The sequence below is a fragment of the Manis pentadactyla genome, chromosome 3 (assembly GCF_030020395.1).
Source record: "Manis pentadactyla isolate mManPen7 chromosome 3, mManPen7.hap1, whole genome shotgun sequence".
Lineage (NCBI taxonomy): Eukaryota > Metazoa > Chordata > Mammalia > Pholidota > Manidae > Manis > Manis pentadactyla.
In genome coordinates, this window is record NC_080021.1 from 22,491,061 (window position 1) to 22,513,365 (window position 22,305).

General features: G+C 37.5%; 1 protein-coding gene across 4 annotated transcripts in view; it reads right to left on the reverse strand.

Moving 5' to 3' along the window:
* Positions 1-22,305, reverse strand: part of COL14A1 (collagen type XIV alpha 1 chain) — a 239,414-nt gene that overhangs the window by 160,765 nt on the left and 56,344 nt on the right. For all 4 annotated transcript variants that reach the window (XM_036876369.2, XM_036876368.2, XM_036876370.2 and 1 more), the window contains exons 3-5: positions 14,080-14,196; positions 10,676-10,819; positions 7,668-7,754 (exon numbers count right to left, since the gene is read on the reverse strand). In XM_036876369.2, the coding sequence (XP_036732264.2) occupies positions 7,668-7,754; positions 10,676-10,819; positions 14,080-14,196 (348 nt within the window). The remainder of the gene's footprint in view (positions 1-7,667; positions 7,755-10,675; positions 10,820-14,079; positions 14,197-22,305) is intronic.

A 22,305-nucleotide genomic window follows, 5' to 3' on the forward strand; every position in this document is an offset into this window, starting at 1 on the left:
TCCTTTAAAAACCTATTGTCAAGTGTGTGAGGGGTTGGGGGGTCAGGAGCCCTAAGAGAAAACTGGAGGTCTCTTGCTAACAGAATTCCATCCCCTGGCTGTCAGGGAAACCTTACAATTTTATGCACAGGGATAGTGTAGTCTGCAGGTGTTCAGTTGCTATTTCCTGAATGGCTCATTCTGGCTCATCTTTTTTTTTTTTTACTTCCTGAAAAAATGAATTATAATGCTTCTCTCAAGGGAAAGACAGAAATCTACTTTCTGCTTTTTTATAAAACCAGTCTTTTTTGTAAAAAGTCTTTCTTAATCGTCTCGAAGGAATCCTGAACCTCTCACCTTGAATCTAAAAAGAGCCAAATCCAAGTATTTAACAAATAGTTATGATAATATAAGACACCTGCTGCATTCTTTATGCTAATACTTTCTCTTTGAAATGAAGACATTAAAACACAAAAGAAATGGAAAAGGCAGGGAAACTGACATTCCTCAAGTGGCTGCTCTGTCCCAGGTGTGTCATATCTGTAATAGCATTCAATCCTCACAACCCTGCATGCTCATTTTAACTAATAAGCTCATTTTTCCAGGAGGAAACTAGGATTTAGAGAGGTTATTATAATAGTTCCCCTTGACCTGTGGCTTCAGGTACCTGTGGTCAACCACGGTCTGGAAGCCGATGACCCTCCTTCTGACCTACCACCAGAAGGTCAATAGTAGCCTGACGCAATGTCACAGTGCCCACGTCACGCATCTCACTTCATCTTATCACACAGGCATCTCATCATATCACATCATTACACGAAGGCTGAGTTCAGGACAGTACTGAGAGGGAGGGACCATATTCACATAACTTTTACTACAGTATACTGTTATAATTGTTCCATTTTAGTTTTGTTATTAATCTCTTACTGTGTCTAACTTATAAATTAAACTTTATCATAGGTATATATGTATACGACAAAACATACTATATATAGGGCATGGTTCTATCTGCAGTTTCAGGCATCCACTGAGGGTCTTGGAACATATCTTCTGCAGATAAAGGGGTCTACTGTATGCCTAAGGCTGGGTAGCTAGGTAGGAAGCATGGAAAGAGTCATTCGAAGAGGTGTTTGAGCACAAAACTTGTGTGCTGTGTGCTAACTTACTCAGACTCCAGGGTCCTACAAGGCATCTAATGCCTGATGTTTGATAGACTCTCTGCAGCTGGTATGCTCCTATGAAATGTTATGGAATCTTGGAGGGCACAAGTGAGGAGAATTAGGGTTTCTCAACTTTTTTTTCATTATTAAATTGCTATTTTCTTCCTGAACACATGGTACTAGTTTATTGAGTACCAAGTTTATTGAGTACCAAACTGAACTCACTGAACTTACCAGTCTTTTCACAAATTAATTGATTAACATAATTTTTTTAAAACACTGGTTTTATTTAATATACCAGGGCACTGAAGAATAGACAGCTGTGTTAGCTAAATCTCCATCATTTAAAAATGGCGTCAACAGTCCAAAAATTGACTCTTTTATTCCTCCTTATTCCCAGTTTGCCCTTTAAGATCTTATCTTTGGCTTTGGTGTTCTGTGGTTTCACCAACATGAACCTGGGTGTAGCTAGCTTTATACTCTTTGTGTTCTATTTGGTCCCTTTTCAAGTCATTCGTTGCTTCTCATTTTGAATATTTCTATGAGTTTAATGATGCTGTTTATTTTAGGGTCCTTATGTAATCGTTCCATAATTGAAATTCATGGTTCTGAGAGCAACATGTGGCTTCTGACTCTTACTCACAGTACCTGGTTTCCAACTGTGTTTCAAAAGTTTGGATTATGAACCCTTCCTTGGCATCGCTTTATCTGTGGCAGTCTTCAGAATTTGAGCTGTGCGTATGTGCCTCAGTTTTCTCCTACTGCCTACAGCAACCCACATATCAAATGTGATTTTCTGTTTGCTTCTGCCAGGTGCCCTACTTTGACCAACTCTGAGCAATTTTTATAGTAATTTCTTGAATAGGAGAATCCAGAGCACCTGAGGAGTATAAATTTGAATGCCTAATCCGAATGTGGTAGAGCACCATGTGAATTCTCAAGGACACTTTCCCCACTGAGGGAACAAACTTAAGGAGAAGGGCCACCTCCAGCCCCTCTGTGCTTATGAGCAGAGATGTTCCAGTCACCCCAGTGTCATCACTGGTATACCCCATCAGCTGCCTAGATAATAGTCACTATAACAACAAAGAGAATAAGGAGAAAGAAGAGGAGAATGAAGGAGAAGAAGAAGAAAGAGGAGGAAATGAAAAAGAAAAATGAGAAAAAGGAAGAGGAGAAACACATACAGAGCATGCATGCTCTGTGGGCCAGGCATCCCTCTAAGCCCCTTTAATGAATGAGCCCAAGCCCACAACCTAACCCCAATGCTCACTTTATGGCTGGACCCAAGCCCTTCCCTCTCACCTCTAAGAGCAGGAGCTAGCCATCAGGAACTTCCAAAACCGACCCATTCCTCTGTGCTTTAGCCGATCTTCTGACTCCTACCTTGTCAAAATTAAAATCCCTACTAATCCTACTCATGTTGAACTGAACTCACAGTCTTGGGTTCAGCAGATCTAAGACCCAGAATAACTAATGGAAAAGGTGGTAAAATTTCAGATAGATCTCTTAACTGTGAACCAAGAACCATAAAAGTATTAATAGGAAGTGAAAAATCCCAGTATATAAAAAATATGCCTTGAGAATAATCAGGTGTCTTGGCTATGCTCAACCATAATGACTATTTGTAAGTCAGAACTGACTCTTCTCCAAGAGAAGGTACTGAACACAGGTGTTGAGTCCGGCTAGACAATATTAATTTCATGAGGGTGGACCTGCCTGCTATGACCACTAGTTAATTCCCAGTGCCTAACTCAGTGCTCAGCAATAGGGGGAAATCACCAAACCTCTATGTATTTGTTATTAAATCAATAATATAAAAGATTTCTCTATGATTCTATCAGTTCATGCAAACTATACATTGTACTATTAATAGTAAAACTTACATAGCACTATATTCTAGGTACTTTATACATATTAACTTACTTAATCCTCACAACTCATTTTTGAGAGTTGTCATGATTTAGGTAAGAAAAAAATCAAACGTGGGTGCATGAGACATAGGAGCCTTGAAGGTTTATATTATGAGAATATATCCTTTGCAATTCTTACTGGAAATACCAAAATCAACCAGCAGTCCTCAGAAAAGCAGTGAATTAGTCTATCAAGTGATTCTGTTTCAACACATTCAAAAGCAAGGGCCAGCAAACTTTTTCTGAAAAGGGCAAGATAGGAAATATTTTAGTCTTTGTAGGCCATAGGATAGCCATTGCATCTGCTCAAATCTGATATTATGGGAAAGCAGCTAGGAAAATATGTAAAGGAATGAGCATGGCTGTGTCCCAGTAAAACCTTATTTAAGAAAACAGACAGAGGAGTGGACTTGGCTGGTGAACTATAGTTTGCCAAGCCCTGGAAAGAACTTAAGTTCATCTCATTTTTCCCCCAGAAAATGAGAGTACTGGGACCCTCCCCTTATCTTATTATTGTAGAAAACTTTTTAAAAATTTCATTAAAAAAACAAAGAGGATTAGAGTTCTTAGTTAAGTGGGGAAAATGGGGAAACCCTATGCTACTTTTCCTATCCATCTCATCTTCTTCAATCAGGTTCTGCATTCTTGTGCAAAATACCAAAAATAACTGAAGAAGGCTGTTAAACAACAAAGGAGAAATAGCCACTGATGCAAACGTGCCAATATTATGCTCAAAGGCAAATACCACTTTTGCTCAGGAGGGTTTTTATGAATTACTGAAGAAACATGTACAGTAGATTGAAAACAAGTAACTATTTAACTGCCCAGCAACTTCTGCTGAAGATCCTAGTTCTTCACATTTAAACTAAAATTCTACAACATGTGAACCATGTCTGTCTGTATCTGCGTCACTATCAATGTAGATTCTTGTACCAAAAATTGCAGATTGTAGGGAAAACAAAGAGCAGCACAGTTCAAGGGGAATCATGAGACAACCGCATCTTGGAAGAAGGCTATGGAAGCGATGACCAAGGCTTACGTGGGGAAGGCCTCTTGTCGCCAGTGAGCCACATTAACACTCCTCCTCAGCCTCCTGGAAGCCCTAACTCTGGCCTGGATTGCCACCATCTTTACAACTTACTTCCTAAGACAGTATTCCCGCTCAGACACTGCCCCTGCACACACCTCATGGGAGCACTCGCCTAAAAGAGAAAGTCACTTTTTTTCCCTGAAGGTTTTACTCTAGCCCAGGTCCTGATCACTGCATTAATGAGAGGAAGAGATTACAGTCCAGCACATAAAATAAGATTCCATGAGTCCATACTGATATAAACAAATATATGTGGGACAAGGGACAGATCTCCCTTACACTAGAATGCCACCTAAGAAATACAGAATGAATAATAGAGTTAGGAAAATTACCATTTGAGAAATGTGATAGTAGGACTCAAGCAACAATCATCAATGGATGTTAAAAAAAAAGTGGGTAAAATTTTAATGAGAAAAAAGTACATAGTCTCAAAACATCTTCTCACAAAGTACTTACATATTGCAAAGGGAAATATACATCTGGTAGACTTTACATGTTTACAAGTCAAGAAGTTAAATTTTAATGGTCATACAAAAATAGGAGACAAGACCTTGGATGCATTCAGCATGGGAAGTAGGAGGTGATACTTCTCATGTAAAGGAGGCACTCACCAAAGGCTACAACCTTAGTAAAATGATGGACTAGGGAAATACCTGCTTTCCAGCAAGGGAGATGACAAAGTAAATGTTTGTATTTGCCTGAACTTTATGTGGGAGAGAAAACTGTCTCTGAATTTGTAACCATGGACAAATTGTTGAGTATCCAAGACAAGAAATTAACATAAAATATTTCCAATTGGAGAAACCAAAGAGCACCTCTCTGAAGGAGCACACTCCTACTAAACCAAGCTATGAAGAATTCCCACAAATGAGCTTGCAAACCAAAGTGACATATCGAACAAGAAAACAAGTGCCAGGAACAAAAACCAGTACAAAAAATAAAAGAATTAACCCTGAAGTACTTTAGCTCATAATATTATTCAGTTCAGAATATAAAATAAACATGACAGAAATATTTATTTTTTTTAAATATTAAAATAAAAATTTCAAAGTAAAATTCCTAGCAAATTGTTAAAAGAAGCAAATGTAATTCTAGAAATAAAAGATTTGCTCACTGAAATATAAAGAATAGAAAGCAGATTAGAAGAGGAAAAGAGATAATTACTGTATAAGTAGAAAGACAAAGGAAATTACCCAGCATGTCAATAAACAAAACAGGAAGACAATACGAAAATTAAGAGACATAAGTCATCAATCATTGAAAGAAATTAACTGTGGAGAATCTAATTTGAATACAGAGAAAGCAAGGAAAGATACAGCAATAGGTAATTGAGAAAAAGTGTATTTGAAGAGCTAAAGGTTGAGAATTATCCAGAATTGGCAAAAGATACAAATCTTGATTCTGGGAGCACAAAGAAATCTATAACTAGACTCATTGTATTGACACAATAGGACACCAAAGACAAAGGACAGAAAGCCCAAAAAGCATTTGGAGAGAAAAGAGAAATTATAGTGAAAAAGAATAACATTTTGCCTGACAACAGACTTGTCAAAAACAGGAGCCAGAATATAGTGAAATATCTTTTAAATTATTAGAGACAACTCTCAACCTGATACCCAGCTAATCTTTCAACACTGAGAGTGGGACAAAGATTTTTCATATGAAAAATATTGAGTTTACTGCCATAGATTTTCCCTAAAGGAGATCAAACATATAGAGAAGGCCTGAGATACAAGAAGGAATGATGAGCAAATTTATAAACATGGGAGAATTTGGACAAATAACTGTAAAAATAATAATTTATAAATATGACCTTCAGGATGCAAAAAAGATAAGGTAAAATTAAGGTATTTGTCATGAGCTATATAAAATAAAGGTGGTAGATTACCAAAGATAAAGTATTATAAAATTTTATATTGGTTGGGAAATGGTAAGATACTGATATAGTTTTAGACTTTGGTTCTATATGCATGTTAAAATTTTAACAATAATCACACAAAAAATGCAAAAGGAATGAATACATTCTAGTTGAGTAGAGGAGGAAAATGTATTGTTTTAAATGCAATCAATTCTAAATAAATAAGGTGAATGAGGTGGAAGGAGGAGCATAGGGAAAATGTAGAACAGTAGAAAGCACAAAATAAATGGCAAATTCCAACCTATTATAAATTTCAATGAATCTCAGTGGACGAAAGTCACCAATTAAAATACAGAGATTGTAAGAGATAATTTTAAAAATCCAACCAAAATTCTCTTTAAAAGATTAGTAACTTTGAACCTGTGGACACAAACAGGGTGAGAATTTAAGGATAAAGAATCAATATATTATGTGACTGTAAATAAAATTAAGCTGGTATTGCTACATTAAAATTAAAATAGTCTCTGAGTCAAATATTGACTTACTAAAAATAAAGAGAATCATTACAAAGTAAAAATTCACCAGGAAAATACAACAACTCTTACTTTACATTGTACCCAGCCTCAAGTTTAAAGCAAAATTGTCAGATTTACAGAGAGAACAGGACAAATCATACTTCAGAGGGAGAGACTAAAATGTTTCTCATTGACTCCATTTAAACAAGTTTCAAATTAAACAACAACAAAAAATCCTACCACAATGCAATTGTTAGATACTAATAACAAATAAATATCTTTTTTAAAATCACCATGTTTAGAAATAACATAATATGTATTGACAGCTCACTGCTTTCTAGTCCCACTGGCCTTCTTTTAGATCCTTTAAAGACCATGGACTCTTCCACACAGTCAGAGCACCTGCTCTCCTCTCTGCATGAAATGCTTCTCCATCACCACTCTGCTTAGATAGCTCCTTTTTTTCCTTCAAAGCTCAGTTCAATTACTACTTTCTCAGAAACCTTCCCTAGCCATTCTATTATAGGCCCTCATACAACTAACTCCTTGGCAGCACTTGTCATAGTTGTAATTATTAGATGACATCTAATAATCTAATGATTATTAGATGACAAAGGAGAGGAAGGTCAATAGGTGATGATACTATGAAGGGCCTTGGTCTCATTGAGGATTCTGGCCTCTCTCCTAAGAGCGGTGGGAAGCTGTTGAAGGGGTTTCAAGGTATGTGTAGGAGAGCATAGGGTCAGATTTGTTTTGAAAAGATTGTTCTAACTTCTGGGTAAAGAACAAATTGAGATTTTGGTAAATAATACTGAATACCAAGAAAGAAGTGCGACTTTAGCTGAGTACTGGCCACAGACATGGAAAGAAATGAACAGATTCTGTCAGTATTTCAATTGAAAATAAACTCACTGGAATTGGGGGATGTGTTGAAGATGAGAGAATAAGGAGGAGGGAGGGTGGACAGCTCTTACGTGTAAGGAAAAAAAGGAGTGAAGTGGGGCCGAGGGAGATTTTTATCTTTGATCCATGCTCTTTTGATGGGGCCAACAGCCAAGTGTGTGTGTGTTTTGCCTGTGTTATGAAAACAACTCTACCCCCAAAATAAGCAGATTAAAACAAAACAAAACAAAACAAAACAAAAAGTCTGACCTTCTGGTGGAGATGGTTTATTCCCATTTCCTTTGTCCACAATCTTGACTCTGGGTTTTGGTTCCTTTCTTTTTTCCAAATCTTTAACTGGAAGAAAAGCCGAACAACAGCAACATGTTATGGTAAGCATGGTAAGAGAAAATATCCAGTGAGTTTTACTAAAACCTTCATAAGCATGGAGAGTATTAAGTAGAAATTAGCTCCATGGTAGTATCTCATTTTAAAGACTGGAATGGCTACTTTTTTTAGCCTTGTCATTGCAAAGTAACAAAACATGTAAAAATTTACTTTGGTCAAGTGCTCACATGGGCAGATGTAAATAAATAAATTTAATCCTTCATAACTGCTATAAAATCAGTAGAATTATCTCCATTCATACATGAGGGGGTGAGGGGCAAGGAAACTAAGTAACTAAAACATAAACCATGAAGTGTTGGCACAGGATTCGAACTTTATCTTCAGGTCTAGGGACAAGGACTATGAGCTGGCCCCTGCTCTAGAAAGATCTTAGCCAGGAATACTCTCTTTTGGACTTGGTCTCCCTGCAATAGAAAGTGAAGAGCTCTGTAATAATTTCCTTTCAAAGTAAAAAAGAAGTTTCCCTACTAATAAATAGTAGTATTTCTTTGTCACTTTCATTATGAAATATTCAGGGATCCAGAATGCCCTTTGGTCCTTAATACATTCATACCAATCTATTCCATTAGTTTCACTTCCCACTGCTTAAAATTCTATGGCAACATCCCTGCTATTGCTTGGCACCTTAAGTTGTTTGAGTCAGTCGAGACCACTGCCAAATGGCAACGGTTTCTGCACAAATAAAATACCCCGTGAAAAGGCAGAAGTGATCCTATTGCCAAGAAAGCTCACTTAGCTGTTGCATTCACTTCACAGCAATCAGTAAAATTATCAGAGGGCGGGCGAAGTAGGGGAAGCAATGATTTCCTCTGACTCGTCCTTTCTGCCTTCTTATGCCATTAATTCTGCCTTTATCATCTCCTCCTCCTCCTCCTCCTCTTCTTTCTACTAGCTTCCATCCCTTTGCTAAAAGGGTCTGAGACGTGCCATCTGCCAAGTTGTACTGCTCTAGTTCTATGATTTCTTTCCTTAGAAACCTTCCTTGGCTTTCTTCTACCAAGCGATAAAATTCCAAGATTAAAAATCACAATAATAAATATAAGATGCCTTGATACTACTTTTCCCACTGACCTAATTATCTAAATCCATTTGTAGACCTCATTCTCTGATTTTTTTATAAGCCTTGGCCACGTTAGAATGCCCGCTTCTTTAAATTCTTTCTCAGTTTTTATAAAAGCCTTGTGTGGGGTTTGCTTATACTCCTCTGACCCCTCCTTTACAATCTCATTTTCTTGGATTCTTTTTCTGCTTCCAGTCTTGAAATGTGATCATATATCAAACTTGGCTTGTACCTCTGTACACACCACCTATGATTTCATCACCCACAATTTCAACTCTCACCCTTCTGTGGATAATTTCCATGTCTACATCTTCAACCCCACCCACACACAGGCCATGGCCTCAAATCGCTTCCCTGTGTATCAGAAGATGGCCTTATGAGGAATTCAAGTGGCTACACTAATTGCAAACCTATATGCTCAAGATTTGTCTGGATCACCATTTTCCTGGATCCAACCGTGCGAGTTTTCCAGGGAGGAGACCAAGCTTTAGCTCCAGCTCACAGGGGGCAAAAACGTAACTTAAATGCAAAATGGAAGAAGAAACTATCCAAAGTTATTTTCATTTCATTCTTACAAACTGCTATTTGGGAGGAACTAATCCCTTTATCCTTCCAGTAAAAACAGCAGAGCTAAAAAATTATAAACCTACATGTAATTTACCCAACTAACCAGTTAGACTGTCTCACTAAGATTATTTCAGCAGAGCTAAGCAAGCTTAAAACAACAGCATTTCCTTCTAAATGTTTTGAGTATTATACTAATAATAGGCTGGATTTTTTAAAAAAGAGTATATCTTAACAATAAAGCAACACAGAAAGTTAACCAGGACAGGCCTCTTCCGTTTGCATTCACAATACACAAAACTTTGCCCCCCACATCTGAAGGGTCACCTCTCCAGGTCACTAGAATATAAGATCCGTAGGAGCAGGCATTTGTCATGTTTCCAGTGTCTAGAATAGGGTCTGACCATTAGGAGCCATAAAATATTATTTGTTAAATGAAAAAAAATAATGAATGAATGAATGAACATTTCCTGAAAGGCAGATAAATCAGGACCTGTGTTAACAACTTTTAAATTTGATATAAGGAAAAGCTTTCTAATGGAATGGAGCAGATACGGACTGGGCTCCCTCAGAGCTTTCTCCCCCTCCCCTGCTTTAAATGTCTCTACATGTCCCAGCTCCGTCCGTCTGCCCAATCTACTACTTGAGAACTGGCTCAAATATGAAGCCATCTCCCACCCATTCTTTTCTTAGCCTATTATTGGGACAGAGAGAGCACCTCCCTTCACAGAGTTCTGAATGTAGCTCTCTCCCTCTAATATTTACCATGCTGTATGTGTTCACAAATATGTCTGTCATGGGGCCTGGCACATAGTAGGCCAACAATAAGTGTCAACTGATTGATTATTGGCAGAGCTACATTACTCACTGTATAGGTTATGCAGAGGCTGAGTCGGCACTTCCTCAGGAAACTACAGAGGAAGTGCAGACGTCATCCATTCAGTCAGTAGGTGGGTTTTGATTGAACACCAGTTACACAATGGGTAGATAAGGTGCCTGGGAAGGGTTCAGGGGACAGGGTCAGGGAAAGCCTTTTGAACACTAAAACTTAAAGTATAAATAAGAGTGTGGTGAAATAGGTGAAAAGAGGGGCAGAAGATAAGTGATACAAGGAACTCATGGAAGATTCTACTAAATGTCTTTTAAGAGCTAAATAATCTAGGATTTAAACCTATGTACCATAGACTCAAAACTCAGAGCTGGGATCGAGTCCCTTGGCAGCACGTTAAAGCCTGTAAATACGTACTTCTGAATTGACCTTGGGCGGGCTTGCTTTCTTTGTCTTTGTTGTATGCAATGATTTGAACTGTGTAATTCTGGTCTGGCATAAGGCCTTGAATAATTGCTTTAGTTGCAGTGTTCTGGAGATTCAATTGATTGGTTTTTCCACCTATAACAAAACAGAAAGACAAACCGGTTCTAAGAAATAGGTTAACTTTGTACATTAAGAAATTTTATTAAATAACAATGAAGATTTGAAAAGATAAAGATGTTTATGTATGATAGTAGCTATGTGCATAACACTATTTTAATATATTTTTCATTTATAATAGACATTCATTCATATTTTCAGCTGTACCCTTTGCATTAGAAAACTTAAGAAGTTTAAATTAAGTAAAAACACATTCACAAAAATCTTTCCTCATAACATACTATTGCTTTTATATACGAGGGAAAGCCATACTACAGGATTAAAAGACAGTAAGCCTTCAACATCAGATATATTCTTCAAGGAAAGAATTCTACTTAGAAGTAAAGGGAAAGATGTGGGCAAACTGAATGTAATTATCTACAGTGGAATTTTTCCTATGGCCTCTCTAAAATGGATCAAGACATCCTTGAAGCATTAGCAATCTAATTATCTTAAACCTGAGCATAACTGGCTCAGGATGTTGAAGGAACCAATCATTGCTTGGTTACTTAAAAGTTAGTTTGGTTCATGTAAAGATTTCAAACCCCTATTATCTCTCCATAAAATTAGATTGACATCTAAGGCTTTCTGGAAAATGCTGTTGATTACTCAACTTTTATGCAAAATTCCAAATATACCTTTCTTCTCTAATTTCTGGCAGTGATTATTATGTCTGAGTAAGGGGAAATTAATCTAAAACATCTGCCCCTCCAGCAGTAACAGCAAAAAGGGGCTGAAATTTGCTGAATTAAACCAAACAGAGTACAATATATTTCACTCATATTCTAATACAATTAATGACATTAAGTCTGAAATTTGATGCTGCTATCATCCATGCTGCCTGCTACTAGAAGGCAGAACTAGGCCTTCATCTTGCCAAAACCCGTTTATTTCAATGCATTGTGTCCAAGATGTTATATCTGGTTTCATAAATGTCTATCATTTAAATCTTATTCCTTAAAAAACTCTGTATGCTAGAGTATCTCTTTGAAAGTCATAGGGTGTACTATTTTATTAAAGGCTTTGACAATCATGCAATTAAAAAAGCTTTAAGCTCTGTTTAAAACAGCACTTCTCAAATTTTTTTGACCATTAAACCATTTGGTTGTGTAATAGCTATTAGCATCCTGCAGAGTACAACAGCACACTCTTTGAGAAAGACTTGGAACATGTCTCGAAGTGCTAAAATGTCTACAAACATTTTGTGTTTAGATGCACTTATTACTCTTTTTATTTACTCTATTAATTTAATGTTTTATCAAGTAGATACCAGAGTGTTAAGACTATCTTATTGGCTTAGGCCACTGTAGTAAGGACATTCAGTTACTGGGGAAACTAAACCTAGTACTTCATGAAAAAATAATTTGCCTTTATCCTCAATTTTTCTTTTGTCACTGGAGGTGTTTGAGCAAGAACTTGAGGTCTATTTTTTAGGTGTGCTGTAGAAAGGGGATTGAAGGATCAGACTGATATTAGATTCAGAGGCCTCTCAACTCACATCTAAGATTCTGTGGTTCCTCAATGACACTGGTTAGGGTATTTGACAGTTTGCTATTATCAGCAATTAACCAAGAAAAATTAAAATACTGATTACCTGCAGAGAAAAAAAACTTTCAAGATCAGATATGGTGAACTCTCAGAGGTGCCATGGATTGCTAACTTGTATTTTGATCATTTGAGTCATAATGATGTTCAAGAATCTCTTAAACTTGAATTTCCCATGATGGCTTATTTTAGAAAACAAACTGTATTTTAAAAAGTCAAAGTTATTTCAAAATTGAGCCATACTCCAAAATGAAGACTTGAGAATACAATATTGCTTTCCACAAATGAGTCACTTCTGTAGGACAACAGGGGAAGAGTTGGCATCTGGTACCACTGAACCAGATGTCATTCTAAGAAACTTATGTATTTGATAATAAAAGAAGGTTCCTCCTTAGTACCCAAGCAAGAAGCCAGGGGTCTCATCTGTTTTGTTTGAGATTTTAAATCCACAACTAGTAAGATGCCCACATTTATGAACAACAGAGCATCTGTCTGCCTCATTACATGAACTGGGGAAAGATCTCTAACAGAAAGGAGTCCTTATAGCTATTTTTATTACCAATAAAGAGAAAAAAATTATAATACTGACATAAATATGTATTATACACATATGCTATTGTTAAGTATTTATTATGTACTATGTGAAAATGCATCGCACATGAACAAATGAGATCTAAGAGATACACTAAAGAGCATTTTTATAACATTCATGGGTAAGAGTTCTTGAGCACTTCCTATCTTACTGTTGTAAATACTTCACATTTATTGATTCACTTTGTCCTCACAGCCAGTGCTTCCCAAATGTAGTATGCATAGGAATCGTCTGGACATCTTTCAAAATTCAGGTGCAGATTCAGTAGGTGATGGGTGAGGCCCAATATCTGCCCTTGTTCTCATGTTGATGCTGATGCTGTGGATTCCCAGACTATTTTCAGTTCCAAGTCTCACAGCAACCCCATAAGATGAGTACTAATATTGTTTGTACACTTTACAGAAGAATCAGAGCACTCAAAGACTAAATAACTTGCCTAAGTAACATAACGTATAAATCACAGAACCTGGTTTTAAACTCAGGCAATTTAGTTCAAATGCATCTGTCTCCATGACCCCCATGAGCAAGGCAATTCTTCAACATGCTCTGTTTTGTTACAGTTGATTTTATTTTTATAATTGAAACATAAAATATGAGAAGGAATACAATTCAACCAAAATTTAATTTAAAAAATATTTTACATAACAAGCGTTATCTTCATGATCAATAATTTTAATTTATATTTTTCATGCTTTGTCATTTATTTCTTACAATATTTACTTAGCTCTTATAATTTTCATCTATAACTGCTGAATATTATTCAAGGTAGTTAATCATAATTTCCTTGGCTGGTTACAACTGCTGGCCAACAGATGTACCATATTTTTTAGGTATCAATAGGAGAAAACTATTCACCTTATATGAAACAGAGGTATTTTTGATAGTCTGGATACATTCTCTAAAGAGAATTATTTTGAGTCCAATAGTCACTGTTTTGACATTCAGAACATTATTTCCTAGCTTAGAGATTAAGATTTCAAGCATAAATATTAAATTAAAAAGCATTTTTCAAGTGATTTTAAAACAACGGTACAACACATTTTTAGGTACTTATGTATAAAAAGTTGCTAATACTCTAGAAAATACAGTTGATCATTTTTACCTGCAGTTGGAGTTACAAGAAGTTTGTATCCACCAAATTTCCCTCTTGGAGCCTTCCATGAAATCTGTATACTATCATGAGATAATACACTATATCTTAACCTTGTGGGTGGAGCCACTGAAAAGAAAAAACAAAAATTATTTAAATGTTGAAATACTTAACCTTCTATTTGGTAAATTGAAAAATTTAAAGTAATATAATCAAAATACACAAGCTTGTGTCAGCCTCAAAATATGACCTTTATTCATCCCATTAATGAATTGAATACTTTGCAAAATAATACAAACCCAAGAGCATCTGTTTCTTGCTTGAAAGATAAGCATTTGTCAAATAGTACTGACCAGATGACAAAAATCTAAGACTTATATTTAGAATTTAATATACTCTAGTTTAAAAATTGAAGCTAGTCTTGTAAAATACTTTCATTATGTTAAAAGGATGAGTTTTTCTACTTGGAAGATGTGAGCTTTTATAATCTAATTTTCTGGGAGACATTTTATGTTTCTCTGTTTTTCACTTTAGTAATCCAAAATTTTTTTTGAATAATCACTTTAAAAGGCTATTACGGACATGTATAATAATTTGATCTTCATTTAAAAACAGTTGATAGCTGCTGATTAAAGATGGTGGCATGAGAGGAGAGACAGAGGTTTCCTCCTAAAGCTGGATACAATTAGAAAATATAGCTGGCGCAACTAATCCTGAGAGAGCAACAGGAAAGAGGATGGCGCCAGACTGCACACACCTGGAGGAAAGAGCGGACCTCGCCAAACGGGGTAACGTACCAGAGCTGTGGCCAGGTGGGACCCAAGCCCTTCCCCCACCCCAGCTCACCAGCGGGAGGAAGAGAAACGGAGCAGGAAGAGAGTGGAAGACCTGGGACTGCTGAATACCTAGCTCCGGAGATCTGCACTGGGAGCACAAACCTACATTTCATGGTGCTTTCATGATACTCGCACGATTATCGGGATGGAAAGCTAATACAGGCAGAATTCCTGGAGAGACTGAGATTCCAGCCGCTTGTGGAAAGCAGGGATCCATAACCGGCTGCTCTGGGACAAAAGCTTATACCTGTGTGCTCAGCCCACTGGCTCAGGCAGCAGAGACAGGCAAAGCAACCGGGATGCAGGGAACAGCTCTTTCCTCCCCCCAGGCACCAATACCGCTCCCCTGCGACCCCTGGCATTGCTTCAGGGGCTGAGCAGCTCCAGAATAGAGATTCTGGACACTAGAGGGCACCATATACAAATATGAAACACCAAAGGAGTCTGGTCCAGAGTAAAATTAATATAAGCCTGGAGAAAGATTTAAATGACATGGACCTTATGACTCTTCCTGAAAGGGAATTCAAAATAAAAATCATCAACATACTAATGAAGGTACAGAAAGATATCCAAGAACTCAGGAATGAATTAAGGTTGGAGATCCAATTGCTGAAGAGCATGATGGAGGGTATTAAAAGCAGGATGGATACAGTGGAGGAGACGATAAATGAAATAGAAACTACAGAAGAGGAATACAAAGAAGCTGAGGCACAGAGAGAAAAAAGGATCTCTAAGAATGAAAGAATATTGAGAGAAATGTGTGACCAACCCAAACGGAACAATATTCATATTATAGAGATACCAGAAGAAGAAGAGAAAGAGAAAGGGATAGAAAGTGTATTTGAGGAGGTAGTTGCTGAAAACTTCCCCAGTGTGGGGAAGGAGATAGTCTCTCAGGTCATGGAGATCCACAGATCTCCCAACAAAATGGACCCAAGGAAGACAACACCAAGACATATAGTAATAAAGTTGGCAAAGATCAAGGATAAGGACAGACTATTAAAAGCAGCCAGAGAAAGAAAAAAGATCACATACAAAGGAAAGCCCATTAGGCTAACATCAGACTTCTCAGCAGAAACCTTACAGGCCAGAAGGGAGTGGCGTGATGTATGTAATTCAATCAAGCAGAAGGGCTTGGAACCAAGATTACTTTATCCAGCAAGATTATCATTGAAACGTGAAGGAGGGATTAAACAATTTACAGATAAGCAAAAGCTGAGAGAATTTAGCTCTCACAAACCATCCCTACAGTCTATTTTAGAGGGACTGCTATAGACGGAAGTGTTCCTAAGGTTTAATAGCTGTCACCAGAGGAAATAAAACCACAGTAAAGAAAGTAGAACAGCTAATTACTAAGCAAATGCAAAACTAAATTAACTATCCCCAAAGTCAGTAAAGGGACAGACAAAGAATACAGAATATTATACCTAATATATAAAGAAAGGAGGAGGAAGAAAAAGGAGAAAAAGAAAAGAACGTTTAGATTGTGTATGTAACAGCTTCTCAAGTGAGTTAAGTTAGACTCTTACATTGTAAGGAAATTAACCTTGAACCTTTGGTAAGCACGAATCTAAAGACTGCAATGGTAATAAGTGCATATCTACTGATAATCACCCTAAATGTAAATGGACTGAATGTACCAATCAAAAGACATAGAGTCACTGAATGGATAAAAAAACAAGACCCATCTATATGCTGCCTACAAGAGAGACACTTTAAAGCCAAGGACATAAACAGACTAAAAGTGAAGGGATGGAAAAAGATATTTCATGCAACTAACAGAGAGAAAAAAGCAGGAGTTGCAGTACTTGTATCAGGCAAAATAGACTTCAAAACACAGAAAGTAACAAGAGACAAAGAAGGAAATTACATAGTGATAAAGGGGTCAATCCAGCAAGAAGATATAACCATTATAAATATCTATGCTCCCAACACAGGAGCACCCACATATGTGAAACAAATACTAACAGAATTTAAAGGGGAAATAGAATGCAATGCATTCATTCTAGGAGACTTCAATACTCCACTCACTCTGAAGGACAGATCAACCAGACAGAAGATAAGAAAGGACACAGAGGCACTGAACAACACAATAGAACAGTTGGACCTAACAGACATCTACAGAACTCTACACCCAAAAGCAACAGAACACACATTCTTCTCAAGTGCATATGGAACATTTTCAAGAACAGATCATATACTAGGCCACAAAAAGAGCCTCAGTAAATTCAAAAAGATTGAAATTGTACCAACCAGTTTCTTGGATCACAAAGGTATGAAACTGGAAATAAATTACACAAAGAAAATGAAAAAATCCCACAAACACATGGAGGCTTAACAACATGCTCCTAAATAATCAATGGATCAATGACAAAATAAAAACAGAGATCAAGCAATATATGGAGACAAATGACAACAATAATTCAACACCTCAAAATCTGTGGGATGCAGCCAAGGCTGTGCTAAGAGGAAAGTATATTGCAATACAGGCCTACCTCAAGAAAAAACAACAATCACATAAAAGCAGTCTAAACTCACAACTAATGAAACTAGAAAAAGAACAAATGAGGCCAAAAGTCAGTAGAAGGAGGGACATAATAAAGACTAGAGCAGAAATAAATGAAATCGAGAAGAATAAAACAATAGAAAGAATCAACAAAAGCAAGACCTGGTTCTTCGAGAAAATAAACAAAATAGATAACCCCCTAGCCAGACTTCTCAAAAAAAAAAAAAGAGAGTCTACACACATAAACAGAATAAGAAATGAGAAAGGAAAAATCACTACAGACACCACAGAAATACAAAGAATTATTAGAGAATACAATAAAAAATTACATGCTAACAAACTGGATAACCTAGAAGAAATGGACAACTTTCTAGAAAATGCAACCTTACAAGGCTGACCAAGGAAGAAACAGAAAATCTGAACAGACCAATTACCAGAAACAAAATTGAACTGGTAATCAAAAACCTACCTAAGAACAAAACTTATGGACCAGATGGCTTCACTGCTGAATTTTATCAAACATTTAGTGAAGTCCTAATAATCATTCTCCTTAAAGTTTTCCAAAAAATAGAAGAGGAGGGAATACTTCCAAACTCATTCTATTAGGACAGCATTAATCTAATACCAAAACCAGACAAAGACACCACATAAAAAGAAAATTAGAGATCAATATCCCTGATGAATGTAGATGCAAAAATACTCAACAAAATATTAGCAAACTGAATTCAAAAATTCATCAAAAAGATCATCCATCATGATCAAGTTGGATTTATGCAAGGGATGCAAGGATGGTACAACATTCGAAATTCCATCAACATCATCCACCACATCAACAAAAAGGACAAAAACCACACGATCATCTCCATAGATGCTGAAAAAGCATTCGACAAAATTCAACATCCATTCATGATAAAAACTCTCAACAAAATGGGTACAGAGGGCAAGTACCACAACATAATAAAGGCCATATATGACAAACCCACAGCCAACATTATACTTAACAGTGAGAAGCTGAAAGCTTTTCCTTTAAGATTGGTAACAAGACAAGGATGCCCACTCTCCACACTTCTATTCAACATAGTACTGGAGGTCCTAGCCACGGCAATCAGACAACACAAAGAAATAAAAGGCATCCAGATTGGCAAGGAAGAAGTTAAACTGTCCCTGTTTGCAGATGACATGATATTGTACATAAAAAACCCTAAAGAATCCAATACAAAACTACTAGATCTAATATCTGAATTCAGCAAAGTTGCAAGATACAAAATTAACACAAAGAAATCCGTGGATTTCCTATACACTAACAATGAACTAGCAGAGAGAGAAATCAGGAAAACAATTCCATTCACAATTGCATCAAAAAGAATAAAATATCCAGGAATAAACCTAACCAAGTAAGTGAAAGACCTATACTCTGAAAACTACAAGACACTCATGAGAGAAATTAAAGGAGATACCAATAAATGGAAACAAATACCGTGCTCATGGATAGGAAGAATTAATATTGTCAAAATGCCATCCTGCCTAAAGCAATCTATAGATTCAATGCAATTCTTATCAAAATACCAACAGCATTCTTCAACAGAGAAAATCATCCTAAAATTCATATGGAACCACAAAAGACCTCGAATAGCCAACACAATCCTGAGAAGGAAGAGTAAAGCAGGGGGAATTACGCTCCCCAACTTCAAGCTCTACTACAAATCCACAGTAATCAAGACAATTTGGTACTGGCACAAGAACACACCCATAGACCAATGGAACAGACTAGAAAGCCCTGATATAAACCCAACCATATATGGTCAATTAATATATGATGAAGGAGCCTGTTCACAGCCTCTTCAACAGCTAGTGTTGGCAAAACAGGACAGCTACATGGAAGAGAATGAAACTGAATTATTGTTTAACCCCATACACAAACCTAAACTCGAAATGGATTAAAGACTTGAATGTAAGTCAGGAAACCATAAAACTCTTAGAAGACAACATAGGCAAACATCTCTTGAATATCAGCATGAGCAACTTCTTCTTGAACCCATCTCCTCGAGAAAGGGAAACAAAAGCAAAAATGAACTCATGGGACTACATCAAACTAAAAAGTTTTTGTACAGCAAAGGTCATCACCTACAAAACAAAAAGGCATCCTACAGTATGGGAGAATATATTTGTAAATGACATATCCGACAAGGGGTTAGCATCCAAAATATATAAAGAATTTACACACCTCAACACCCAAAAGGCAAATAACCCGATAAACAAATAGGCAGAGGATATGAAGTGACAGTTCTCCAAAGAAGAAATTCAGATGGCCAACAGACACATGAAAAGATGCTCCACATCACTAATCATCAGAGAAATGCATATTAAAACCACAATGTGATATTACCTTACACTAGTAAGGATCACCACCATCCAAAAGACAAACAACAAATGTTGATGAGGATGCAGAGAAAGGGGAACCCTCCTACACTGCTGGTGGGAATGTAAGCTAATTCAACCATTGTGGAAAGCAATATGGAGGTTCCTCAAAAAAACTAAAAATAGAAATATTATTTGACCCCGGAATCCCACTCCTTGGAATATACCAAAAGAATACAAGCTCTCAGATTCCAAAAGACATATCCACCCCTATGTTCATTGCAGCACTTTTTACAATAGCCAAAATATGGAAGCAACCTAAGTGTCCATCTGTAGATGAATGGATAAAGAAGATGTGGTACATATATATAATGGAATACTATTCAGCCATAAGAAAGAAATAAATCCTACCATTTGCAACAACATGGATGGAGCTGGAGGACATTATGCTCAGTGAAATAAGCCAGGCAGAGAAAGACAAATGCCAAATGATTTCCCTCATTTGTGGAGTATAACAATGAAGCAAAACTGAAGGAACAAAATGGCAGCAGACTCAGAGACTCCAAGAATGAACTAGTGGTTACCAAAAGGAAGGAGTGTGGGAGGGTGGGTGGGAAGGGAGGGAGAAGAGGATTGAGGGGTATTATGTTTAATACACATGGTGTGGGGGATCACGGGGAGAACAGTATAGCACAGAGAAGGGACATAGTGGATCTCTGGCAACTTGCTATACTGATGGACAGTGACTGCACTGGGGTATGGGTGGGGACTTGATAATATGCATAAATGTAGTAACCACATTGTTTTTTCATGTGAAACATTCATAAAAGTGTATATCAATCATGCCTTAATAAAAAATTAAAAAAAAAAAAAAAGAAGTCAGGGCTGCCTCAGATGTGCCAGCTGAACCGGACCTCTGGGGATGGTGCATGGCCTCAGCACACACCTGCCCTGGGACGATGAGTTCACCATTCCCCAGGCAGACACATTTATGGCTGGTGAGAGTACTAACTGGGAAGAAGGTAGCCCTGGCTGGATAGCAACTTTTTTTAAGCCTGGGCAAATTCATTTCTACGGAGGTTACTGATACACATACTATGAAACATGGAAATCAGAGGCCATGTAAATACTTAGAATGAGGTTATTTAAAAACCAATAAAAATATGTGTACTGAAAAAAAAAACAGTTGATAGACTCCAGAAAAAGATGGCAGCATGAGAAGTGAGGCAGAAACTTCCTCCCAAAACGACATATAACAAAAAAATATATAGCAAATACAACTAATCCTCAAAGAGTGACCTGAAGACTAAAGAACAGATTGCCTACATCTGGGGAAAAGAGAAGACCTCACAGAAAAGGATGAAGTAGCAAAGCTGCAATCCAACAGGACACAAATCCTCCCCCCACCCAGCCCATAGGCAGGAGAAAGAGAAACGGAGCAGGGAGGGAGGAGAAGTCCAGGACTGCTAAACATCCAGCCCTAGTAATCTGCTCCTGGAGCAAGAACCCACATTACATGGTGCTCTGGAGATTAGTGGGGTTGGAAAGTAAAGACAGGTGGAAAACTCAGAGAGACTGAAATTCTAGCTACTTGTAGAGAACAGGTGCCCACAACTGGCCCCCTTGGGACAAAAGACAGGCAGGCACTTTGAATGACTTCCCAAAAGCAAGAGGGGCACTAAAAGGTCAAAGATTACACAGAGCTTGCTGGTCAGGAGAAAGAGAAGTTGAAAAAAATTGTCCCAGCACACTCAGCCCTGCAGGTTGGGAACTCTGAGGAGCTTCAGACACTCCATGGCCCTGGCTTGCACCACAGCCCCAAGGCCCCCCACTGCAATATGCAGCCTGCTGTTCCTTACTCCTAGCAGAAACCAATCCCACACACCTGCTGCCTCGCTGTAGTGCCAGGCGAGCCAGAGATAGCCCTGCGTATGGAAGGTGCAAGAGCATAGCACAGAGGCTCCTCCCCGTGTTCTTGGCCCACCGGACCTGGCAGTGGAGGAAGGTACTACAGCTGGGCAGGCAGAAAAGAGCTCTTTCCTCTGGGCAGGTGTAAGTTCTGCTCATCTACAACCCCCACCATCTCTACAGGTGTTCAGCAGTTCCAGAGAGTAGTGCTTCTGGGCACTAGAGGGCACCACCTACACAAAGTTATTATTCTATAGGAATCATTAAAAAAATGAAATGGCAAAATAAAAATCATAAACATGTTCACAGAGCTACAGAAAAATATTCAAGACCTCAGGGAGGACTTCAAGAAAGAGAAAGAAACTTTGAAAAATACACTATCTGAAGTGAAATATACAATGGAGGGATTTAAAAGCAGATTGGATGAGGTAGAGGAGATGATAAATGAAAAAGAAGTTAGACAACAGGAATACAAAGAAGCTGAGGCACAGAGAGAAAAAAGGATCTCTAGGAAGGAAAAAATAATAAGAGAACTATGTGACCAATCCAAATGTAACAATATTCGCCTTATCGGGACTCAGAAGAAGAGAGAGAAAAAAAGATAGAAAGTGTCTTTAATTGCTGAAAACT